Source organism: Ixodes scapularis, unplaced genomic scaffold (assembly GCF_016920785.2).
Source record: "Ixodes scapularis isolate PalLabHiFi unplaced genomic scaffold, ASM1692078v2 PGA_scaffold1__304_contigs__length_218370807, whole genome shotgun sequence".
NCBI classification, from domain to species: domain Eukaryota; kingdom Metazoa; phylum Arthropoda; class Arachnida; order Ixodida; family Ixodidae; genus Ixodes; species Ixodes scapularis.
In genome coordinates this window covers 201795256-201822170 of record NW_024609846.1, presented here as the reverse complement: position 1 = coordinate 201822170, position 26915 = coordinate 201795256, and the positions used below count along the sequence as shown (strand labels likewise).

Genomic DNA, 26915 nt, shown 5'->3' with positions numbered 1-26915 from the left:
AGGGGAAAGACAAGGCAAATGGGGGAAGGCAAAAGAAAAAGAAAAAGAAAAGGAAAACAGATGAATAGAAGACAAAGAAAAGGAAAATAAAGGAGAATAATACTAATGCACCAGAGTCCAAGAGTTACAAAAATTACAAAAATAATTACAAAATTAATCACGCACAGGTATAAACCAGGTGATATGCTGGCCTACTGTCGACTACACTCTCGGCGTAAATAGTTTGAGTGATGCAAAAAGTCCAAGAGTTACAGAAATTAGTTGTTAAATAATATAAGATGTAAACAAAAATTAGTGGTTATACTGGCTTATTGTCTTAAACACCTTCTGTCTAAATAATGTAGTTCTTTTTCCGATAAAGCTAAGGACGGAGTGCTAACGCACTGGGCTTCTCGTCTTGCAATGTTCTCCGCTTCTATAATTTCTCGGGTGAGCTGGTTTTTACTCCTGCCTAACACAGCACAGTTGTCCAGTCGCGCAAAACAGCCACAATCCCTACAGTGAATACCTAGGTGACCGGAGTTGGCATTGGCAATGTTGTTGTTGTGCTCTCGCAGGCGGTCGTTTAAACACCGCCCCGTCTGTCCAATGTACTCTTTTCCACAGGAAAGGGGAAACGAATAGACCACTCCTTCAACACATGGGACAAAGTTGGATCTGTGTTTCTTTGCGCAGCTGACGGTGCTGATTGAGGAGGTGTTTACTTTTTTGCAGAGGCTGTGAAGGTTGTGTGGTGCTGAAAACACTACATTCACATTTACTCTGTTCGCAAAAATACCCAGAGACAGGACAACCAGACCGGTAGTCGTGCCATATATGCATAATCTATCGCATGGTCTAAAGAAAATAGCGAACAGAGTAAATGTGAATGTAGTGTTTTCAGCACCACACAACCTTCACAGCCTCTGCAAAAAAGTAAACACCTCCTCAATCAGCACCGTCAGCTGCGCAAAGAAACACAGATCCAACTTTGTCCCATGTGTTGAAGGAGTGGTCTATTCGTTTCCCCTTTCCTGTGGAAAAGAGTACATTGGACAGACGGGGCGGTGTTTAAACGACCGCCTGCGAGAGCACAACAACAACATTGCCAATGCCAACTCCGGTCACCTAGGTATTCACTGTAGGGATTGTGGCTGTTTTGCGCGACTGGACAACTGTGCTGTGTTAGGCAGGAGTAAAAACCAGCTCACCCGAGAAATTATAGAAGCGGAGAACATTGCAAGACGAGAAGCCCAGTGCGTTAGCACTCCGTCCTTAGCTTTATCGGAAAAAGAACTACATTATTTAGACAGAAGGTGTTTAAGACAATAAGCCAGTATAACCACTGATTTTTGTTTACATCTTATATTATTTAACAACTAATTTCTGTAACTCTTGGACTTTTTGCATCACTCAAACTATTTACGCCGAGAGTGTAGTCGACAGTAGGCCAGCGTATCACCTGGTTTATACCTGTGCGTGATTAATTTTGTAATTATTTTTGTAATTTTTGTAACTCTTGGACTCTGGTGCATTAGTATTATTCTCCTTTATTTTCCTTTTCTTTGTCTTCTATTCATCTGTTTTCCTTTTCTTTTTCTTTTGCCTTCCCCCATTTGCCTTGTCTTTCCCCTTGTCTTCCTTGGCAACCTATTCCTTGGGGTCGAAGAAGAGGAAGTTTAAAATACAATTCAGTTGATAGTTCAGCGCTGTGTGAGTGTATTTTTTTGTGCGTTTGGATTTTGAATAACTGTCTACTTGCGCTGGTTTGTGATGATGGCTTACTAAACTATTTTTACTACAGAAAAAAGCCGTGCGCGTTATCACTGGCTCTCCCTACGATGCGCATGCCGAACCACTTTTTAAAAGTCTTAAGGTACGTCCAGTTCACTTTCTATATAATAATATACTGCTTAAGAGGTACTATGCCGGAAAACAACTAAATAACAACAACATAGAACAATTATCTAGATTAACAAGAAACATTAACATTTATAACACACGTCACAATGAAACATGGATCATTCCTCATGCACGTACGAATTACGGAAATCAATCTTTATGTTACACATTACCATTTTTATTGAATTCACTTGATAATTAGAAATGAAAAATAAGTGTTTCATGTTCCGTGCAGTTTATATATCTAGATCTATTGTTTCGCCTTGTATATCTTTGTGTGCATTGATTGTTTAATGTTTAGTAACTGATGCTGATGTTGCGTTACTCGTTTGTTACTGTGTATTATTACCAGTGCTGTTGCCGAATCTTTTTTGCGTGTATTTTTACATTGCAAAGGGACTATGCATATGCAGAGGGGGCTCAGACCCAGTCAAGCCGCGCCCTTGCGGCTTTTTGTCAGAGCTCCATACATCATCTGTTTAGTACTTTGTACTTTGTGATGTTAAATAAACTTTGATTTGATTTGATATGATTTGATATTTGCGAAAAAAAAGAAAAAAACACTTCAATGGTCTTCCTTTGGCCTCGAGGATTACGAATATCGAGATTATTTTTTCAAATTGGAGCACGGAGGCTGCAGAAAGCAATTTTTAAAGTATATCGCCGAAGTCCCTCCTTCCCAGGGCATGACGTCGATCTAGGAGCTTTCGGAATCCCTGCTCTCGCGCATCTTCAGCGCCCACTCTTGCTATTTTCAATAAGGTCAGAAAGAGACGACACTACGGGTGTCAGTGCGGAAAAACATGCCTGGCAAGCTTGCAATAGCACGCGCTGCCCACACGAGCGACGCGCGCCCAAGCTCCTAGTATAACGTCACGACTGGTCGGAGGTTTTTCGTGTTTTCTCGTGTTTTAGTTACATCTTCGGGAAAAACGGACGTAATATTCAGCTTCACGGGATAAGAGTGCGCCAGAATTCCCCTCTAACTCGCTTTTTCAAGAACTTGTTTCAGCTTCTCTTTAAAGTTCAACACTTTTCTCCGGCAAAATATTGATGGTCATCGATTTTTATAGAACTTTCATCATGCACTGAATGTCCACCCCTGAGTACTCGCAAAAAATATATCGTCAAAATATCATTTTTCTTTCGAGAAATAAAATCTTGAAGCTTAGGCTAATCACTAACTACCGCTCTACTGGCAACCCTGAGCAGCGGTGGTGCTGGGATCTTCGCTGCCCTCGGACGGTCTTGTGTGCCCTATAAAGCGATAAGGCAATAGCAGGCCACTCGGTGGAAAATCTACCTGCTTTGTTGCTAGTTTTGAATAACGTCAAGTATATAGGTTAGTGTAGGCATCGGCGGTCGGGTAGGCCATTAGAGTTAGGCATTGTTTCGATTTTAGTGGAAGATGAGTCCCAAAGGGCGGAAGGATAAGGGGGAAGCAGAGTTGGTAGTGGTGAGGAGTGCAAGCCATGGTGCTATTTAGAGGAGACCAACTTTGAGAGCTTAGCTGACGCGGTGGAGGGTAGCTTCACTTGCCGTCTCTGTGAGAATCTTGAGACCGGTTTTTCAAGGGTAGAAGGAGAGTGGCTGGCTAAGTTTGAGGAGCTTTAGGGGGAGCTCAAGGAGGAGAGAGAGAAACGGGCTGTGCTCGAGACGCAGGTCAAGGTGCTGAACGGTGAGCTCAGGCAGGAACGGGAAAAGCGGGCCGAACTAAAAAATCTTAGGTAGGTTTTAAGAGACTAAAAAGAGACTGAACGGTTATGTTCGAGGAATAAAGGATATGCGGACGGAATTGGACAAAAAGAGAAAGAAGCGCGAGGTGCTAGATGAGGCCTGGAAGGGTCAGCTGGAAAAGGTGAAGGCGACGGAAAGGTCCAGCAACGATACACATGAAGCAGTGGAATGGCAACATGAGGTGAGGTTAACGAAAAAGGAAAGGCGAGAGGCCGTGGAAAGGGAACTAGGAAGGGTAGGACGTGAGCTGCGGAAGATGAAGAGACAGCAGGTAGAGGGAAGAGCAGTTGTCACTGTGCCGGCTGTAGAGAGCGAGAGGGCAGAAGACATATACACTATTGTGGTGGCAAAAGCACCGAGGCTGTTGTACAGTACGGTGGTGTAACCGCAGCCCCCTACTCCAACACCAGCCAAACCTGGAAACCTGCGATGCAGGAAAAACAAAATGGAAATGGGGTAGAGAGTTTTGGTGGTAGGGAGCTCTAATGTATCTAGGTGCACAGCGGGGACAGCCAGCAGAGTCGGGGGACGTGGGAGAGTAAACGTCACAGCCGTCTCAGGCAGGTGTATGAAGGAGGGGATGGACACCAAAGTAGAGATGTTGACTGTGAACAAGGGGGAGGAAAACCTGGGGGTGGTGCATGCGGGGTTGAATGACCTCCTAGGTAAGAGGAAAGGAGACACACACGTCGAGGAAGGTGTGAAGCAGTTGAGGGTTATAACCTCTGGGATGGTGCACATTGTATTGTGCACATTGTAATGTGCACTGTCCCGGAAGTCAAAAGCCGAGGAATAGCTATAGAGAGGGCAGTCCAGGAGGCTAACAGGACCATCAAAAGACTGAGCTTTAAAAAGCCTCTGACACGCCGAAAATTTTTTTTTTCATGCTACACGTTGAAATGGCATGTCAGGACATTACAAAAAAATTGTTTCACTAAAGAGTTGCGTAGTTTTTTTTTATAAAAATAGAAATAGGAGGCCGAATTCAAAGTTCCCGCCAGTGCACTGTGACGTAACAGTGTACCACAAGGTGTCGGGGCGGTCAGAAGGGAGGCATTAACCTACGTCACTAAAAGTGGGTTCGCAGGAAGTCACGTGAGTTTCACTCCTCGTGCTCTCCGCGACCGTGCCTAAGACTTTTTTTTCTGCTCTTTGTACGAGCGATTGTAGAAAACGAAGTTTCAGTTCCACTAGCCCTTTATCGCTGCACCGTTGATTAGTTTGCGTGCTGTAAAAGTTGAGGACGAAGAGTCAGTAAGGTCAATGATGAAAGCGTTGCGAGTACAAGCCAGTGTACAAGTGCATGCGATCAGTCCGATGATACAGAGCTATACTGGGCTCAAAAGAAGCTATCAAGGCTTGAGAAAAAAATTTTAGAACGCACGCAGAAATTAGGATTGCTTGCGTAAGACACGCCCAATTGCATTGCTGAAGGTTCGGACACTTAGGTCGTCGAATCATCGTATACTCTCCAGGCTGAAGACGCCTGCCGTCCTTCGGAAATGCATGCAGTGTGATCTCTTCTTCAGTTGCTGAAATACCGGGACAGTCCCTCACACAGCACCTTCTAGGCATTGTAGTTGATCACGTCCACTGATCTCTATGACAATTGCTGGATCGCGCTTCCCCGCTTGTTCGCTGCAGCGCAAGTGAAGCCACCGGACTTCACTCGCTTGGGATACGATTTGCCGTTTTTGCTAGCCTTCGCTGCGGTTTTCCAGCGTGCTGTAGACACGTTTTCTACTCGTTCGTCGTCATTCGCCGAAGAAGTTTTTTGAAGACTCTGTATATTGTTGAGACTTGCCGTTGTGAACACGTGGAAAATTTTACGAAAGTGCAGTGTCGCAGGAAAAAGGCACAACGCGTCGAAAGGAAGGGCTGGCGGCGTGTTCAAAGCTTCCTTGGCACGCCGAAGTGCCGTGTCTCTGTGCCTTCGCACGCTTGGATATCGACCAAGAACCGACGCCGTGTGTATGTGTTTAGCGAGTGCAATGTGCGTGAAGCTGTTCGTGCCTCTGGATCAGCGTCTTTTCCCCTCGCGGTTTAGGAACGAGCTTAATCCAGCGTCCACTAGCGACGGAAGATGGGGGGAAGGTACTTCTTTTTTTCGTCCTTAGACGATTTACACAATACCGTGCACAACAGCTCATCACTGATCAGTGCTGGCTTATTATCAACCTACTTAATTGCACTTGACGTTTGAGCGCGGCTCGCCTAATTGTAATTGGTCAACAGATTGCACACGACCATATCGGCCGCGCTTCAAAGATTTTCATTCTCGCCGTCTTGTACTTTTGCTTTCGAAAACCCCCCTGGCTCCACAACGTTGCCCTATTCGTGCTCCCACGGAATCCATTAGAGTAGATTTGGGACATAGCCATGGTTAATATAGTACATAAGAACACGTACAGATCTCCCCCTTTTATTGATAGTAACTCACCGGAACAGCTGGACGATCCAGAACTCCGTGGCCGATATATATAAATGATCTAAAGGCATCTACGCGCGACACACGTTCAGAACTTTGGCGCGGCGTCAATTCTTGACCGGTATCCAAGCGTGCGAAGGCACAAAGATGCATCACTCGGCGTGCCAAGGAAGCTTTGATCACGCCGCGACACCGGCGACACGTTTTCGACGAGTTGTACCTTTTGATATGGCTTCACGCACATTGCACTCGCTAAACACATTCACACGGCGTCGGTTCTTGGTCGGTATCCAAGCGCGCGAAGGCACAGAGACACGGCACTTCGGCGTGCCAAGGAAGCTTTGAAAACGCCGCCAGCCCTTCCTTTCGACGCGTTGTGCCTTTTTCCTGCGACACTGCACTTTCGTAAAATTTTCCACGTGTTCACAACGGCAAGTCTCAACAATACACAGAGTCTTCAAAAAACTTCCTCGGCGAATGACGACGAACGAGTAGAAAACGTGTCTACAGCACGCTGGAAAACCGCAGCAAAAGGCTAGCAAAACGGGAAATCGTATCCCAGCGGGGTTGCGTCCGGTGGCTTCACTTGCGGGAGCGGCAAGCGCGATCCAGCAATTGTCATTGAGATCAGTGATCACGTCAATTCACTGACTCCTCTTCTTCTACCTTTACAGCAACATTAAGCGATGAAAAGCAGATAAAGGAAACTTTGTCTGCTTGGATCGCTCGTGGAGGTGCGGAGAACAACAAAAATATTTAAAAAATATTACACGCTCTCGCGGTAAGCACGAGGAGGGATACAACTCACGTGACTTCCGCCGATGCCTCCCTTCTGACCGCCCCGACACCTTGCGGTACACTGTTACGTCACAGTGCACTGGCGGAAACTTTGAATTGGGCCTCGTATTTCTATTTTTATAAAAAAAAACTACGCATCTCTATAGTGAAACCATTTTTTTGTAATGTCCTGACATGCCATTTCAACGCCTAGCATGAAAAAAACATTTTTTTTTTTGCGTGATAGAGGTTCTTTAAGAACGGATATGAGGTAATCTAATGAATGTGAATAGTGAGATATACCAGGATAGCCCGATCCTCTCGTTCAGCCGAAGTAGCGTCCATTATAGGGAACTGACGGGGATGCCGGTGGGGCGAAAAATGGACCGGGGATAAAAAAAGGCTTTTTTAGGAGCCCGCAGAGCAGTCCGGTAGCTGGCTCAAATGCAATTAAGAAGGTTGGGAGGATGTCTCCAGTCTTGTACACGTTACTAAAAAAAAGTAATCGATTAAAATTACTATTACTCTTGACTAAAAACTATTCGATTAGATTATTTGATTACTCGTCAGCAAAAGTAATTGGACATATTAATTTAAGAAGTAACCGTTACTTTTCCGATTACTTTATTGTGTGAAGACTTACATCTTTAGCACTCCTAACAGTGAACTACCTCCAACCTCGAAACCTTGCTTGTCACAAAGACCACGTAGGCGAAATTCGCAACTTTCAGCAATGGTGGTACCGCGGTGTGAGAATCGTGCTTCTTAGCTCCTGGATGATCGGCTTCAAAATAAAGGTGCTTGTCTACACCTTTTTGGCGTGAAAAAGTAAAGTACGGCTCTAATACTGCTCGTATAAAGCAAAACTATAATTACTTACACGTCGCAGACCGCGCTTCGCACTGCTGTTCTACGACAATCATCCAGATGACAGCCATTTTGATAGGTGCCAGCGCGCCCCTATAGGTCGTGAAAATTGCGAATACGGGATCTTGACGTGTACTTGAACTGGAGTTGTTATATTTTGCATCCGCTTTAGACATTCTTCGGTTCTGGTTCTTCTATGGGCTGAGAGTAGGTACCGTAAGCAGGATTTTTTTTTATTTATTTCTGCGTGTGTGTGCGTGAGGGGGCTAGTTTGAACGAAGGACCTACAAAGCTACATTCTGCTCCCTCAAACTTCGCCCTGAATGGCCTTTGTCACGCACTGGGGCTTCGCAATCCTAGTCTCAGATCGAAAAAAAAAAAACAAAAAAACGGACATGCACCTCGTTTCCTACATATGTGCAAAAATCTTTTTTTTTTCCTGCTCGAAAAAGAAGCAAATTGTATTTTTGTCATTTCAGAAAAAAAAAGCTGTGTGCGAGGGGGGGGGGGGGGGGGGGGGGGGTTGTGGAAAAATAGTAACGGTTAGAAGTAATTTTTATTACTTCAAAAAGTAATCAGAGTACTCTTGTGATTACTGCCTAATAAAAGTAATCAACTGATTACAAAATTACTCTAAAAAGTAATCGATTACAAGTAATTTGATTACTTGTAATGCGTACACTCTTAGAAAAAAGGGTACGGATAGTCCTCCCTTACGGGAGGAACGGTCTTGTAACCTATGTTCCTTTAGAAAGGGAGAAACCTTCGTCCCTGAAGCAGGGGAGCAAAGTTCCTCCGTCGCTTGCATCTCAATATGGCGGCCCCGAATCGAGCAAATCGAGCCCAATAAGGCTTAACGAGGACGCTACGTCTCTTGTACGGGACGAGAGCAGCAGCAAATGAAAGCGTAACACGAGCTTTTCGCAAACTGTGTTTATTCCCGAAGCCAGATTCCCCCCACAGGTACAGAAACCTGCGTTTCGAAAGCAGTTACTCAGTCTTCTCGTCAACAGCACTGCGATGTTAAACGGAGACAACCGATACCCAGTTACTTCGCGCACTTTGCGTCTTACCTTTGGTGTTCCTCGAATCACAATTCCTTTGTCAACCGCACATCACGGAGAAGGGCAAACTCACTCCGCGAAACTAAAAGCCGCTCTCGAAAGAACGAACTCGAAGCCGCTGTTTATCGCGTAGCGTGAAAGAAGGTTAAATCGCTAGCCACCAGATGGCGGGGTCAAGCAGAGTAATTGCAAGTAGCTAGGCTAGGTGGCGCTAGGTACCGCCCAATTCATGTTCTACAAAAAATAATTTGCTTCTTTCAGGCCACTACTGCGCCTGAGGACCCTATACTATACACACATGCAACCCATACACATTATTACAAGCATCAGGTGAACATACCTTAAGCACATACACTGCTCACACAAATATCAATACAACGGAACACCACACTAACCCGAACACTACACCCGAGCTCTGCGTTTCCGTCTTTTATACTGGTCGTTTTGAACGTGCGGAACTTTTCGGTGACTCCCTAAGCAATAAAAAATATTCCCAGCGTGTTGAATTTTTCCCTGCAATGTCATACCTCTGAGAGTATTTTGAATGGCTCAGGGGTTGAATCTCTTATTAAAAAGTAAACGCTCAATCATGCCGTAATTATTTGAAAGCCAATAAATCAAGCCGCTCCAATGCGGTTCGAAGCCATGAGTTTGTTTCCCCACACGGCACGTCGTAGCTTGTATTTCTATTTGTTTTTCTATTTGTGCTGTTCGCGCAGAGCTGCAATTGCCGTTTGAATTAATCTCTGTAGAGCGGATATTCAGTAGCTGGAAGTGATGCTTCACGGACTGAGAAATTGCTTTTCGATCAACTTGAATGTAGTCAAAGCCGCGACTTGCGGCAGGTTTAAGTGTACGGAACTACGCCGTGGCGAGCCCGAAAACTTCTAGCGCTCATTCCAGCGCACCACGGAGGGCAGTTTCTCCAGCAACCGTATAATTAAACAGCAAAATAAAGGGTAGCTTTTTTTTCGATTTTACCTACTATTGTTTTTAATGCCGAAATTCCATACTGTAAATATACGTACTTTACGTCACGATTTCGTACTGTTCAGTCCTTGCCCTTGAGCACAATCGCTGTCGGGGACGAGACAATTCCGACAGTCACATTGGCCACTGTACGATAGGAGCTTCTACTGTTCAGACCATGACTATCCGCACGTTGATCGATTGCACGTAATCCCTCAAGTGGTATTAAACTTTTTAATGTAAAGCGGAATGTCAACCTGCGACACCCCGCCCCCTCCGATCACAACCCGACCAGCGGCATCAATGCCCAACAGTTTACGATCTTATCTTCTTGTTACACCACTGATACGCGAACACATGGTCACATCGGCGATAATTCCAGTCTTCTGTTCACAACCCGACACTGTCATCACGATGTTGCAGCTATGTTGCTGACACGCACAAACACAAAACCACGTTGAACGCCGGTTGCACTCGGCATCGGAAAACAGAACCAAACTCAGGGGGGAAGGCACCCAGGCAGCCGGCAGCAAAACCTGCCTGTCTTGGACGCAGTTCCTGCGGTTTCCATAACGTCGAAAACGTCGACACAGTTCCGCGTGCTTTCGCTACTGTAGTCTGTAGTGCTGCAGCCTGCAGTGGCTGTAGTTCCGTGCCGCGCGAGCCACGCAATCCGGAGACGGCCATCCCCCAGTGTACGTGGCGCTGCTGGCACTGCTCCGGGACTTCGCTGTTTCTAGCGGCTTCGTTTGCTCGTTTGATAAAATTAGTGATAAAAATGTCAATGCAACCGAAATGTTCTGGACGTTTAGACTAGAAGACGGAATTACAGGCGGCCTTCGCTGCTGCTGAAGCTCAATCGACTCAACAGCTATTTATTAAACAACGTGCGTGACCTGCTCGAAAAACGAAACCGAAAGACGATGAGTCGGGAGGGCGAAAGCTTTCTCCCGTCTGCCTGGAGAAGGAGAAAAACATTTCGTTCCTCCCCTTTTCTCGTGTCCGCTTGGAGGCGCGTCGGTAGAAGGGAGGAAGGCGCGCCGTTGCTACTTTTTTCCTCCCTTTTTTCTTAGAGTGTACGGTACAAGTCTGGATGTCTCGAAGAAGGAAAAAGAAGCAGATGAATGTAAGATTTATAAACAGGGGACAGAAAGAAAATGAAATGGGAAGAGATTGCGGAAAAACTAAAGGATGAAGATTTTGTAGTATATTTCATTGGTGAAGACGCATCTTAGAGATATGGAGGAACTTGGCAGGTTGTTTTGGGTGGGATGCGATCGATGTGAAGAGGAACGAAAAGGAGGTGGATTGGGAGCGCTAGTGAAGGGACAGGGCTGGAAAAGGGTGAAAAAAGGCTATAGAAAAGACATGTAGTTAAAAGGTAATGTCCGACGTTTAGATACGCTATTAAAGGGACACTGACACCCCCCAAATTTTTTTTTTAATTTTTTGCCAGGCGCTTTAATATGGTGTCGGAGGACTACCCAATTAATATTTTGGAACAGAGTAGCGTATTTTTTTAATAAAGTCAAAAGGCGCAACTGCTCGAAACTGAAACCGAAACCCGACGGAGGTCGGAGAAGTGGAGAGAAGAGAGTGAGTGGCGGAAGTCACGTGGCTACACCCGACAGTGTTTTTTTTTGTTTTTTGTTTTTTTTTTCTTCCTTTACGGTAGCAGACGACATGCGGCGTTTGGGAACTGCTCGCCGTGGGATTCTTTTGCAGTTATGTATGTTCCGCTCGTTGTTCTCTACTCCAAGATGAGTTGTTTTGTACATTGAGGAGTTGGAGATGAGTAGTGAGTGCCCGTGGTGAATTTTGATCGGCTCCGAAAAGAATACACCCAAGATGTTGCGTGAAGAGCTGGCTCACATGTCCCGCGTCCGAAACAGAAGTGGCATTGTGCGACAGAGTTTCCGAAAGATCAACGGGATCGGGACCAATGGCTGGCTGCAATTCCTGTAAACCATTTACGGGCACCTCGGAAAGCGGACGCTACCTGATTTATATGCTCCTTGTATTTTGTGGAAAGTGATTACATTGAGTTCGCAGGTGTCAAAAAGGATATCCCATACCATCTAATTCAGCGACGTGTCGTCCACAACATTTGTTTCTTTTTTTTTTTTTTGTTTCTTCAGCAATAATTAAAAAAAAAAGAAAAAGAAATGTAGACATCAGAAAATATTTAGAAAAAAAAAAAAAAAAAGTTTCACGGGGGATCGAACCCGGCTCTACCGGGTGCGAAGGGGACGTCTTTCCCACTGAGCTACTGGGGCAAATCGTAAGTGGGGTATCTTTTTCCTTAGTAATAATTCTGCCGATAAACTGTAATAATAATAATAATAATAATAATCTTTATTTGCACAGACAGGTGTTTTCCTGGGGGCGTGCGAGGCGAAACAGAAAGGCGGAAGCCCGTACGCTGGTGCGTCTGTTGGCCCAACCCCCAGGAAACGAAAACAAAGTTCAACATAACAAACAAAAAAACACACAATACTAAAAAAAAAAAAAAAAAATAATAACAATAATAAAAGGGGGGGGGGGGAGGGGGGAGTTACGCAATCGGTCGCATTTACGAGGCCCTAGCACGGCCCGAGTGTCCTCAGAGGGCGTCCAAACCGAAATCGCGAAGCGCGCGCGACTCCCATCGCCGCGACGGGGGGCCCTGCCAGGAGGGAGAGACCGAGAAAGGCCCAACACCTTGGGAGGGCGAGCCAGGTCCCGATCCCAATCACCTCCTCCCCCGCGACAGGACCCCCCATCACGGCAACAGTCGAGGGCAACGCGCGTCCCGCAATCCCGGCCCGAACGCAACTTCCCCACACAATCAATTCCGCGCCCGCGAAAAGGCTCGGCACAGAAGCGCGGATCCCGCCCGGTCTTCTGGGATGGGGAAGCGCACATCCAGGGGCGCCGAGAGGAAGGCCTCGATCGCAGCTGGAAGAAACGTGCGGCTATGGCGAACTGTGCGAGCCCGTAGCTGCTCGGGTTGTCCGGACCGCTTACTAATGCGGAGGACAGAGTTGAGATAAGTGTTCTCTAGTGAACCGTCCAGGAGGCGGCACAACAGTCTCACACGCGCAACGACCCGTCGATGGTCTAATGTCTGCCAGCTGAGGCGCCTCAGTCGATCCTCATAGGTCTGGGGGGTGACCAGCGTCCGGTCCGTCCGCGACAGGAGAGTTCGTGTTGCGCGACGCTGGACCCCCTCCAGACGCTGAGAGAGGTGGGCTTGGTAGGGGCTCCAGGTGGAAGCGCAGTATTCTAAACGCGGGAGCACCAGAGCGGTATAGAGGATCCGAAAGGCCTCCGGACCGCAGGAGCGCGACACCCTTGTGACGAACCCGAGGGTTCGACGCGCCTTTGCCACGATGTTGGAAATATGTAAGGTAAAATCCAAAGTAGGTGCAAGGGTCACCCCCAGAATTTGAAGGTGTGTGGCGACGGACACAGGAGTGCCAGAGAAAGAATAGCAAGGGGGGTCAACACTCTTCTTCTTACTGAAGCGCATAGCAGCACTTTTGGTGAGGCTAAGTCGTAGATAGTTGGCAGCAGACCAGTCTGCAATCAGGGAGATGTGGTCTTGAAGGCGGGAGCTAGAAGAAGGGTGGTTCAAACGGGACAAAATGGTTGTGTCGTCGGCGTATTGGATAAGCAGGGTGTCCTCCGTCTTCGGCATGTCATTAACATACACTGAGAAAAGAGTGGGTCCCAGCACAGAGCCTTGTGGCACACCCGAGGAAATGGTGAAGTCCTCAGACGAAGACCCGTGGAACACCACCTTGTGAGAGCGACCAATAAGGAAGCGAGCTATCCAACGTAGCAGGGAGCCGTGTACACCAACCCCTGCGAGCTTCTGGAGAAGAAGGTGATGGTCCAGCGTGTCAAACGCATTGCTATAGTCTAGTTGGATGAGGTCCGTGGAACTGTGGTCGTCCAGCGCATCGCTTATGTAGTGCGTGATGGTGGCCAGGGCAGTTTCGCAACTTCTTCCTGGCCTAAATCCATGCTGCGACGAGGAGAGTATGTTGCTGGCGGACAGATAATCTAGAAGGGTACGATTTAGCATCCGCTCAAAAGTTCTGCACAGGATCGAAGTGACTGAGACTGGCCGATACGATGAGACGTCATTCACAGGCTTGCCTTTCCCTTTGTGGATAGGCGTCACCAAGGCCCGCTTCCAGAGGTCTGGAACAGCAGCCGTGTCCAGGAAAGACTGGAATATTGATAACAAAGATGGGGATACCCGCGGGCAGAGCAGCCTGAGGAATGCCGGTGGGAAGTTGTCAGGGCCTGGTGAGAGCGAGGGCTTAATTTGTCGAAAAGCTTCATGAAGGTGCTCGAGTGACAGAGTTATGTCAGGCATCAGGAGGCTAGGGCATGGCGTGTTCTCCTCAATGTTTTGCACGAGGCGGTCAATGTCTGGTGTGGGCTCAGCAGCGTTGAAAACACCGGCGAAGTGCTGGGCGAACGACTGTGCAATATCCCGTGGGGATGTGAGAGGGACGTTGTTGTTCACGAAGGTTGGCTTGTTGCTACTGGTCTGTAACCTGCTCATGTACGACCAGAACAGCTTTGGGTCCTCCCTGGCCTTGAGTGCGACGTTGCGGGCATAGCTGATGTGAGAAGTGTGGATGGCAGCTTTCAGCGTTCTCTGAAGGTCCTTTGCTGCCCGGAGTGTCTCTGCACACTGCAGCCGCGCTGCCTTCTTGAAAAGCGCTCTTTTCTGACTGGCCGCTTTCCTCTAGCAAAAGCACTCCCGGGTCGAAGTCGGGATGCACCACGCATTGGCGACATTCTCACCTAGTAAAGAAATCGTACGCGTGCATATTCCACTCGAAGTAGACACGTCGCGCTTGACGTTTGCGCGAGCGATGTCTTCAGCCACAAGAAGGGAGCGACGGCTCGGCGACGTCTTCGTGCAAATCGGCTTGGTGGTCGGGCGTGTCGTACGGGATGAATACCAATTCTTTTGACCAGTCCCAAATTTCTCTTTTAAAAGCAGACACAATTCGCCGGTACCGCGAACGACAGTTCTGAAATAGAGGTCCCACGCCCGCCGTCCGCTGCCATCGCCGTCCCTGCGAGTCCCACGATACGCGAAACGACGCACGCACAGAATGCTTCCGGTTGTCTGTGGAACTTTTTTTTCAATCAACGTATTTGCAGCTTTTTAGAAGCCACAAAAAATGGGTTTTATATTTTTTTCTATTTTTAATATTGAGTGTGTGCTTTCAGTGACCCACGACTTTGATTAAATTTGGTGGTCGCATCGATACCTTAGAAAACGGCCCGTGACCGCGGAAAAGAGAGTGAGCGAGACTCGAACCGTCCAGTTCTTGATCGGCGGTTTTCGGGCGGAAAGAAACCGAATTTCGAGCCGCAAATTCTGTTCTGGGTAGTTGAGCTCTCATATGTCACGTACAACTAAAAACTTCGGCGAGCATAAATACCCTGTCAGTGTCCCTTTAAGATTCTTATATATAAAAAAACGGAACTGATTCAAGACAGGAAAATCTGGAGAAATTGGAACTAATCTGAAAATAAATATCTTAAGCGGCATAAATGCACACTTAAAATACTTCGACGGATATACAGATTCTACAGAGAGGATGCTACGATAATTATTCGATTCTCTTTATCTAGTGCTTGTTAACACCAAAGTAAAATGAGACGTAAAAATAACGTCGGGGAGAAACAATTCGCACTCAACAATTGATTACTGCCTAATGTCTAGCGAATTGTACAACAATGTAGGAGACATGAAAATAGGTGAGGAAGTCGCGAAAAGCTTAGGAAGTGATCATAAACGACTTAAAATAAAGTTTGGTACAACAGAACAAAAAAAAATTCTTGAACGAGGATGTTTATTGACCCTAAACGATGACCAACTACAAGAAGCATCAGAATGAATTAAGACTACTGTATTCAGACAACTGGAGAAACAATGGACATATGACGGTTTAGTAAACACTTTTAAAAAAGAGTTTGAGAAGTTCAATATAGAATAAAAAGGAAGAAGGAGAAGAAAACACACATCAAAAGCTGGTAGGACAGTGAAGTTAAAGCGGCCATAGCAGGGCGACAAGAGGCATCGAGGGAACAGAGATGGGCAAAGAAAAGTGGGAACACACCCGCTGAGGTAGCATCGAAATGGAATACATTTCAGGAAAGAAAATAAAAGGTATCTGCTCTAATCCAGGCCAAGAGTGAAGGGGATGATGGAGGTAAATCAAAGTGATAGGAATGCAGCAAAAAGGTTCTGGGAGCACGTTAATGCGCAGGGAAGAAAAAAGAAAGGGTTCCAGTGTTCATTGACCACACAAGAGGGAATGAGTGTAGAAGGCGAGGAGGCAAGGAAATTTATTAGATTAACAATCAAGGCAACATTCGCAGAACTTGAACTTGACGAGATTGGACAGAACACAACAGAACACAGAACACAAACCGCAACAAGGTATATTTCAAGAACACTAACGAGACAGCAAAGTAGAAATTTGGGCTAGTTGGTTCATGATCAATATTTACAGCGCCAAAATTCTAAATAAACTTTAGTTGCGAGTGCGCCTCGTCCTGTTTACTCTCGTCTTTGTCCTGTCGTATTTTGGCGCTGTAAATATTGAACTAACGAGACAACTGAGACGATCATAGATGAATGGGAAAGAGCAGAATGTAGAGTACCTGCTGGAACGGCGACAGGCCCAGATGTCAGAGAAATGAGACTACTCAAGACACTGGGAACAAGACGCAAATTAAACTTAAGAGATGCAACTGATCAAATAAAAAATTGAGGTATACCTAAGCACTTCTTATGAGTTGTGAATGCGAAAGCATGTATCTTATTATTATAATGCAATTAAATGCAAAGCTACAAGCGAACTGGACAAGAATGACGAAAATAATCCCTGGAGAAGGGGGACACACGTGTTGGTGCACTGACTGGCGCTGCGTGACCGGCGAATGGGATCCTGGTCGACGCTCGCTAGCCAACGGGATCGAAGCGGTGTAAAAGGTGCCGTGGCTAACCGGCGAATGGGAGGTGGCTTGACTTGGAGATGGATTTAAGAGCCGCTTGGCGTGGTTTCAAAGCTGATGACGTCGGCTCGCTGCATGAGACCAGTTCATGCTTTCTCATTAATAAAGGGGGGGGGGGGGGGCGGGGGAGAGGTACCTAATGGCTGGAGACTGAGAAAAATTAAATTACTATATAAAGTCACGCGAAATAAGGATAGCATAACATCATACCGCCCAATAACAGTAACTTCGGCCCTGTACAGACTAGCGATGCAGGTATTCAAAACGATGAAAGACTGGGAAGAAAACATTTTAGGTGTGCTATAAAACGGGTTCCGAAGAGATAGAAGATTAACTTATTCTTCATCACTCAATGCATAGAGGTGGCAAGGATGAGTAACAAAAGTTATGCATAGCATTTCTAGACATTAAAGGGGCGTATGACAATGTGAGTCACGAAAAACTCTGGGTACAGCTTAAAGAGTATGATTTAGATGCACATTTGATTATGCTTTTACAACAGGTATACACAAATAATAAGGAATTGTTATAACACGGGAACCAGAAATGACAGAACCGGCAAAAATAAAAAGAGGACTCAGGCAGGGTTGTCCCCCCCTATCACCTCTACTTTTTATAATATACCTGGGTAGAATGGAAAATAAATGAGAAGATTGCCATTTAGGTCTTGATGTGTCATATATGGAGAGAGGGGGAAAAGTAAACCAAGTTACACCAGAAATGTTCTGTGCAGACGACTTTGTACTGTTAGCAGATAGCCGGGGTAGGTTACAGGAGCTGATTAAGATATGTGGAGCGGAAGGAGTCTCTCTGTGCCTGAAATTCAGTAGCAACAAGTCGGGAATAATGGTTTATAACGAAGAGAACGGGGACCAGCTGAACATTCAAGATGTTTTAGTAGAACACGTTGAGAAGTATAAATACCTAGGAGTATTGCTGAATGAGGAAAAACAATACTTAGAAGAACATGAAGAAAATCTGCTCAAGAAAAGAAAAAGGAATGCAATTATGAAGCATAGGGCACTATGGAATTATACTAGATATGAAGTTGTTAGGGAATATGAAGAGGAGTCATGATGCCGGGGTTGTCTTTTAGCAATGGGGTATTATGCATAAAATTTAAGGTCCAGTCCAGCCTAGAGACCCGGCAGAGGAGCGTGGGAAGAGGCGGGGCGTGAAGTTTGAAGTTTTTAGAGCGCAGCTCTAAGGGGCCCGTTTCCGGCTTGAGTGGCGTCGGCGTCGGCGTAACCGCGAGGTCACGTGACCCCCCAAGGTCACGTGACCCCCCCCCGAGGTCACGTGACCCACCCAGGTCACGTGACACCCCTAGGTCACGTGACCTCCGAGGTCACGTGACCCCCGAGGTCACGTGACCCCCTTAGGTCAAATGTGACCCCCTTAGGTCAAATGTGACCCCCAGAAGTCACGTGACCCCCTTAGGTCACGTGACCCCCTGAGGTCACGTGACCCCCAGAAGTCACGTGACCGCCTTGAGGTCACGTGACCCCCTAAGGTCACGTGACCCCCTAAGGTCACGTGACCCCCTAAGGTCACGTGACCCCCTGAAGTCACGTGAGCTCTGGGGATCACGTGACCCCCTAAGGTCATGTGACCCTTCAGGTCACGTGACCCCCGAGGTCACGTGACTCCCAAAGGTCACGTGAGCCCCTGAGGTCACGTGACCCCATGAGGTCACGTGACCCCCTGAAGTCACGTGACCTCAAGGAGTCACCTATCCCTCAGTACGCTTCCATCTTCCTCCTCAAGAGCTGCGCTCTAACCGGCGTTACAGGGAATTGTAAACGGCTTTCATTTTTTTACCCGATTCTCTAAAGGTTAACCTGGTGATATTCCACACCGCCTGGTGATAGTTACGAAATTGCAAAGAGCAAGCAGATTCTCGAAGGAAAGAAATCATACTTTGGTTCTTCATTTCTAGGCTAGGTGGCACAAGCTACCGTACGATATAAAGAGTACAGCCGTTAGCATCCATCCATCCATCTGGGATTGATCGTGACGCCAAATGCTGTGTCCAAGAGCAGACGCTTCCTCCTCGCGTTATCCGTTCTATTGATAGTGCGCGTCTGTGGTTCTGCGTGTTCTGTCTGATTTAGGCTATCGCGGCATGCGAGGAAGGGTGGGGGTATTCGATGATGTGATATGGAGTTCAATGACACCACAAAGAAATGCAGCAGAGTGACATCTCTCCGGTTTCCGACCGAGAAGTCTCTGTGACCAATGTGGGTCCGAGCAGATCGACACGAACGCTGCCTCCCAGCGTCCGCGTTGTGCTAGCAAGTGGTTTGCACGGTACTAGAAAACAAAACCTACCAAATAATTTTGTTGCTGAAGCAGCGCCTGCGTCTTCCTGTCGGCGGATCGCGAATGCAGGCGCCCAGGGTGCCCCGGCATCGCCTCCGGGGGGACCCCGGAGGCGATGCCGGCGGATCAGTTGCGAACTGCCAATCGTCTGAAATCTCGTAATGAAAATCTTGAACCATTTGCTGGCCAGTGCTTGACGCAGCCAAGCTGGATCAATCGTAGTCCGTTATTTCTCACCTACGACCGCGACGGCCTTCTGGCAATTCTGACGCTAGACGATACAGGCCCAAGCTGCCCGTATGCTGATGTTCATACATCTGACGTCTCAATAAGATAACGGACTAGTAAAGCTGCAGGTTAGTTTCAGTTTCGATTTTATTGTAGTTCTGCAATTAAACTTTACTGTGTTCTCGTGAAATGTACTCGCTGTTCTTGGCTCAGTTTCTTGTGCTGTTTTTTGAAAATAACTTGAATTGAAAACATTCAAATTGACGCCGGATCTCGCCTCTAAAAGTTACAATATAATGAGGCGATGTTTCTTAAATTAATCATACAGCATTAATGTGGCAAGGGTACGTAATAACAATAACTTTAATTTCTCCAGCGGAGTAGGGGACAGAGAAAAAAAGACGCTGTAGCGACTTGACGATGTCTCTACCCCCTTACAGTCAGCAAGATGGAATGCAGCGTGAAAAAACAACACAAAAATAAATAAATATAAAAATAAGTGACTACAAAAATATATAAAGATGCAACAAAATAAGCATACAAAAAAAGCAAGTGCAAATTGTAAAAAGTGCAAAACACCGGGTAATTAAATAAACAATAGAATAACAAGTTTAAAAGCACGCTATGCATACATATAATACATTAAAATGCGTTTTACAGGGGTAAGAAATAAAGAGGTTATAATATTCACAATATCAAAAAGAAAATAAATTAATCACACAATTAGTAATTCAGCACAGTTTTCTGCCTATCATTTCGATAGGGTCGTCGAAATAAACCCGGAAAATTAATTTTATTCAGGAAACACACAGAGGCAAAAGTAACATTTATATCGACCGTCTTTTTTTTTTTTTTTTTTTTGTGCTTTCCTCGGTCTGCAGTAACGACTTCCTGGCTGACAGATTATCTGAACGTATTGGCAATTCTGTAAACTTTTGTCTTCTTGTAGCCATACCGCGCAATGATTCACTTATGAGACTTTCCGGTGTGAAGCGATTCAAGTATTGCTGGCCTCCAGTGTTATTTCCTGTACATTTCTGCGCAAGTCGCGAACTGTTTAGCATCAACAGTGATGGTCCGCTGTCGAATCACGTGGCCGCAGAATCGCAATACAGCCGGTTAGCTTCGCCCTATTGTTGAGAAGCAAAATCTGAAAAAGTCTGGATTTATCTTGACGACTTAGATAGAGATCAATGCTGCTATAGTTGATTTCGCAGAAAGCGCTTCTGGTGTTATGGTATGTTCTACTAACACATTTAGTAAGACAGATAGGTTATACGTAATTATTTGCTTATCATGAGATGATCTGCAGAATGGGATGTTCAAGTTTTCTGTATGTCAATTGCTCTACCCTGAAATGTTTCTTCTGAGATTTAATAAATCAAGGATAGCAAGGTTATTAGTTTTGACCGTCGAATTATAGAGTGATAGAGGTCTGTATTTGAAGAGTAAATTAATTTTTAGTATTTTGAAATATGTAAAATGAGTGTTTGTGTGAGTATACCACGGAAAATTTACGATAGTTCGTATGATTTTCTTTAGAGTGAGTATCATGGTACAGAGGTTGTGTTGAGTCGTTGTACGCCATATTGGTGGCAGAATGTTAGGTCCGGCAATATGAATGCATTTTATAATGTTTTTGTGTTACGTTTATTGTTATAATGTATCGATATTTCTTTAGTACATCATTCGCCTTGTTAATGTTTCAACGAATGTGGTATACATGATGGCCCCAGGCTATATTCCCGGAAAAAACACCAAGAGACCTGACCACGCAATTTTAGTTTGATTAGTATACAGATAGATATGGGCAGTGATATTTATTGGTTTGTTATAAGATCGAACAATGATAGTCTCCGTTTTATTTACGTTTATGATGAAAAAAGTATCAGTCAATCCTTTTAATAACGCTAATGCCGAGTTTGCAGAAGTGATTAGTTGATTAGAACCCATAAAAAATAAGCTATTGTCGTCAGCACATATGTAATGAGCTGTTTCAGAAAAGTTTAAAAGGTTTATTATGTAAAGATTGAATGAAAGGGTCCAAGAATGTTAGCCTGGGGTAGTTCTGGTGTAGTAATATTTGTAGATGATAAAAATAATCATAAAAAACACACTGTTTTCAATCAAGGAAGTAGGTAGGCTTTAATCAAATCAGCTGCTTGTCTCTTAATTCCGTATTTTCTACTTTTTTTTTAGTAATATTTTATGATTTATGTGGTTAAATCCACAAAAAAGTTCAAGAACATACTTTCTATCCTCAAATAGCTTAACAATCCTCTCTTTTTGATATAACAACGCAATTTCCGTGCATTTAATTTTTTTTAAACAAAATCCAAAGTCAGATATAATATTATGTTTATCTAAAAAATATGTGTTATTCTTACATGCATAATCTGCTCAAGACCTTTTCAAAACGGGCAGAATAGATATGGGTCGGTAATTTGATCAATTACATTCATCACCACTTTATGCACAACGGAATTATTTTAGCGTGTTTTATTTTTTTATGGGAAGTGACAGTTTTGATCACCTTATTGGGTATGTAGGTTAATACTGGAGTAAGTAAATCTATGACAAATGTGATTGGCTTTATTTTAAATCTGTTAATATCGACACTTTTGCTGTTATTGAAATATTAAAAAAGTGAAAGCCGTTTACAACTTCCTGTAACGCCGAATTGGAGCGCAGCTCTTGAGGAGGAGGAGTGGAGGGTATATTCCTCCTCCTCCCTCGTGATCATGCCTGCTAGTCCTCCTCGCCTCCCGCTCCCACTCCCTCTCCTTTACCACCTCCTCGTCCTTCAAGCTCCTCCCCCCCCTCGCCTCCGGCTCGTCGTCTCTCCTCCCCCCTCCTCCACCTTCGCACTGCTTTCCTCCTTGCCGCTCAAGCCGGACAATGAGGGGAGGAGGAGGAGAAGGAGGGGGAGGAGGGGGAGGAGGAAGAGGGGGAGGAGGAGGGGAGGGGAGAAGGGGGAGGAGGAGGAGGGGAGGAGGAGGGGGAGAAGGAGAGGGAGGAGGAGGAGAGGGAGGGGCGCGGTTACGCCGACGCCGACGGCGACGGAGGAGGAGGGGAGGGGAGAAGGGGGAGGAGGAGGAGGGGAGGAGGGGGAGAAGGAGAGGGAGGGGCGCGGTTACGCCGACGCCGACGGCGACGGCGACGGCGACGCCGACGCCGACGGCGACGGCGACGCCGACGCCAACGGCGACGCCGCTCAGGCTGGAAACGGGCCCCTAAGAGCTGCGCTCTAAAACATAATAGTCGTGATTTCAACTTCTCTGCTAGGGAAGAAAAAAAAAGATTCGTTTAGATAGGAAGGAAAGAGAGTAGTATCCAGAGATTGGGTTATTGGAAATCGGCCCCCTTTTACAAGACTAAAAAAAGTTGTTAAATGCATTAGCAAGTACTACTCCAGATGTCGCCATGCTATTTAGAATTATTTTTTAATTTGTTTTTAGGCTAAAGGGTACAGAAGTCTATTAAGCTCTTTTCATAGAATATCACTTCGTTTAGTCGTTAGTCGTTTCCGCATTGAAGTTTGTTGTAATATTTTCTTTTTGCACGTTTCAATTGTGTATTCAATTGGTTTCCATAAGACTTAAACGTTTTTAGAAAATTCAAGTGTTTGGTTTTAATGAACTGTTGGAAACTGTGCTTTTGATTCCAATCATATCCAATAATGGAAAAAAAAAACAGGGTTTGCGACCTTTTTTTTATTTTCGGTATAGACGTCAAAAATGAGTCAAAACATTTCAAACTCAGCGCTTAATTTTGCCTCTAGATACTAGAACCTTCGGAACAAGAACCAGCGCTATATCCCAGCGTGCCATTGTTTCTCAACTGCAGCAACATGGCGGCTATATCGCACATGTGTACGCAAGAAAAACAGCGCTGAGCTGCACGTTTTTTTTTTTTTTTAGTGTGTTAAAGAACGTGAAACCGAGAAAGCGCAATAAAGAAATAATTGAAGCGTACGGTGAAAGCTGTATGCCAAGAAAAGCAGTGTATAATTAAACGGATGAGCATCACTGTCGTCCAGTCAAGACAGACAGTCCTAAACGAGGCCACAACATACAGTTTGTGGATAATATAAGCCGGTGCTGACCAAAATGTATTGATAGACGTCGTAGCCGTTGTGTACGTTGCTCCCATAGTCCTTCTACAACATCACGCCCGAACGGCTAAGATTCTACCAAATATTTATTTACATTTCGCTTTGCGACCGATATATCGAATTTATCTGGTAGATGGATCCATATTTTTTATTATTCCGCGCCAAGCAACAACAGGATGCATTTTCCAAGATTCAATTATCGTACAGTTAAGAAAAGCGACGCGGTGAGTCAGTATGGTACACTCGTGCAACGTTACCAAGCGTAGAGAAGAGCAGAATGTGGCGGGCACATCTCTACTAATTACTCTCGACGCATCGCATCCTGCTGTCGTTGCTCACCTTGGGGTCGCAGCCGGAGGAGTGAGCGCGACTGCACTTGCACGGCCTGCTGCAACCGGGGCCGTGGGTGAAAGCCGCACAGGGCAGGTTGCAGTGGCGTCCGTGCCACCCCGGTGGACACTCGCAGTGACCGAAGTGGCGGTGGCACCTTGCACTCGGACAGTCGTCAGGACACCTCCGATTGCAGCGAGGGCCGAAGAAACCTGGGCAGCGAGGTATAGGCTGTTACCGATGTCGGATCTCGCTGAAACAATTGACGCCTCCACGCGGCAACCCCAAATTTTCATGAAGGGTGTATTTTGCCTTGTTCAATTTTAAGGCGTAGTTGTTGTTCCGCGCAAAATGAAACCGACAGCCTTGCCACGGTCAGCGGCAGCCCACGACGCAGACGAACGAGGTAATGAAATAGCGGAGCAAGTAGACGACGCGCACAGCGAGCAGACGACACGGCCTACTGAGCAGACGAGTATACTTTTGTATGTTAGTGTGACTGACTCGGAAGAAGAAGCGCCAATCTACTTGTGCAAAAAACAAATGTCAGACAGCTTGTCCCAGGGCTCACACCCTAAGGGTGTTACACCAACACATACGGCTCTCAGATACACGGAAACAGCAAATACAGGCGTAATTGATCACGCACGAGAGAGGAATCATAAGTTATATTGACTGTTCTCCCGCCTTATACACTCGAAATTTCAAACATTCTCATTCGAAGGTGTACCGCTTCCACAATTGCGAAGATTACAAGTGCGTTGACTTGTTCTCGCCAATATTGCGGGTAATGCGTAATATATCGAAGTTCAAGGAATATATAAATTAGTAAATAAATAAGAAATAAAGTAAGAAGCATCGGTAGAGGCAAGAATTATTCGAGATTGTTGATAAAACAACCTCAACTAAAGCAAGCGTCAGTGCGGCTCTCCAAAACGGTGCTCGCCCTTTTTGAAGGGTTAACACCCTTTGTGCTATTCCTCACTTCACCGTAGCAACTTTTCATATGCTTTTACACTTTTTAAAAATGAAGGGTTTTGAATGCAGCAGCACCCCATTTCATAAGTGCAAAGAGTGTATGAGGTCGAAATAAGGGTGCTGCAATATGATAGTCATGGCTGTCTCTGTAAGAGCATTTGACGCCCCATGGTGTAAACATTTTTAATTTGAGTGATTTCCACCGGCTTCAGCGATTATAGTGACCGACAGACAGCTCTAGAAAAAGAGGGCATGGCGGTCACTTTATTATATATGCGTAGCCAATGAGGTTGCTGCATTAGTCGATGAAAACGCCGAAAGACCAATCACGAAGCAAAAAGCGTGAACATGACACTGACTCTATGTTCGCACCCAGAGGGATGCTCTCTGTTAGATCCGGAAAGCGTACTAAAGTTTTATGATGGATGCTGAGAAATATGTTGTACTCGTTTCATTCAACCAGTGTAACCTTTTTGCGCGGAATATGTTGGCGTCTCGTCAGGGTAAGAGCGCCTTTTGTTTCTCATCCATGCTGTACCAGACCAAGGCTGTCGCGGATGGTGTCGATCAAATTTTTGACTTACCGAAGGGACAGACGTCATCGCAGCGGTGCCGGCCACGTGAGTCTCGGGCGCAGGTGCAGCGTCCCGTCTTGGGATGGCACGCGGCGTCACTTTTGCACAAGCACTTTTCCTCGCAACCGGCACCGTATGTCCCCTATAGGAGAGAAACAACATCGAAAGACTCGTAACTCTTTAAAACGGATCGTTGTGGTTTAGCGGCGCAAATTGTTGAATACCCGAAAACTGAAGTTCAAGCAGTCATTGGAATTTATTATATCCGTCTTTTCTTGCCTTTCGGGCGCATCGTTGACAGTACTATAACTGAGCTCGCCTGCTGTATCCGCCTCTGTTGCTCATTCTAGTTTATTGCGCGCTGTATTTTTTTGCACAAACATCAAGACAGAGCCATGCGCTATCATAATTAGTTTTTTTGTTGTTTTTTTTTGTTTGCCTTATACAATGTAAGTGCTTTAATAGACATCGTTTGAGCAGATGCATGCCGCACCCGTACCTTGAGACAAGTGTCGTTGCAAAACGCTCCTCGGTATCCAGGATGACAGCGGCAGGTCTTGGCGAGGGAATCGCACTTTCCCTGCTGACAGTCCGCGCACGCGTACTGGCACTCTTCACCAAAGAAACCTGGCGTGCATTCTGCGGCATAGAAACAAGCATAAAAGCAGGGCATGCATGTCTATGAATGCTACCAGAACACAGACAGCTTAAAAGTACCGCGAGGAGGTTTCTGAGATTGCCTAAATATTGCGATAACTCACCCTGCTGGCTCTAAGCGTCCTATAAATCCCTAAATTATGACAATACGCGACTGATGTTCCTTCTAAAAATGCAATTCAAGATCGCAACACACCGAGGTTATGTTCCGAAACCAGGACCACTGTCAGTCAATGCGGAGCGCAAGTTCGTCTGCTTCCTTTGCAAGTGTAGTTGTGACACCAGAACGCCGAGCTGTGATTGGATCCGATTCAAAGATAGTGGGTAAACCTTAAGCCAACTCTGTTTTGAGGTCTACCCACTGTCCTTTAATATGAGTCAATCAGAGCTCGGCCTCTTTCTGACGTCACCGTACCTACTGTGCAACAAGCAGACGACTTGCTCTCCGCATAGCGAGCGAAGGATCTTCGCGCCTCCAACCGGTGGAACCGCGGAGTGATATCTCGAATGCGCACGGCTCATTGCCCATGCAGCCCAGAATACGAATCAACCCAGCGAGCGCGCTCGGGAGCTGACGACCGGACACATCACTCCCGGAAAAGACAAAAAAAAAAAAAAAAAGAAAAAAAGAAGCATATAGTGCGTTGTTTCTGAGACGATTATTGCAGTATTTGAACCCTCTCCACGAACAATAAAATTTTTGACTACAGTTATTTACTTTTGTTATATACAAAAACAGACACATTTTTTTTTAACAGCGTTTGCAGTCTCAGCAAAATGTTGCGTGTTCATTGGTCCTGGCTGCCGGAACAATGCTAATCCCATCGCCGGAGATGACTTCGGTGTGTTACATCTTTGATTGCTATTTTAATAGGGTAATCGACCGCGTATCGTCATGATTTATGAATTTCTAGGATGCGTTAAAGCCAGCAGATTGAGTATCGCCATATTTA

The 26915-nt window shown here is 45.8% G+C and overlaps 1 protein-coding gene across 1 annotated transcript in view; it reads right to left on the bottom strand.

Annotated features, from left to right (window-relative positions):
* The window catches only part of LOC121048543 (multiple epidermal growth factor-like domains protein 6), a 241208-nt gene that overhangs the window by 163036 nt on the left and 51257 nt on the right, over nt 1–26915 (bottom strand). The window contains exons 7-9 of the mRNA XM_040504993.2: nt 25805–25944; nt 25315–25447; nt 23762–23964 (exon numbers count right to left, since the gene is read on the bottom strand). Coding sequence (XP_040360927.2) covers nt 23762–23964; nt 25315–25447; nt 25805–25944 — 476 coding nt within the window. The remainder of the gene's footprint in view (nt 1–23761; nt 23965–25314; nt 25448–25804; nt 25945–26915) is intronic.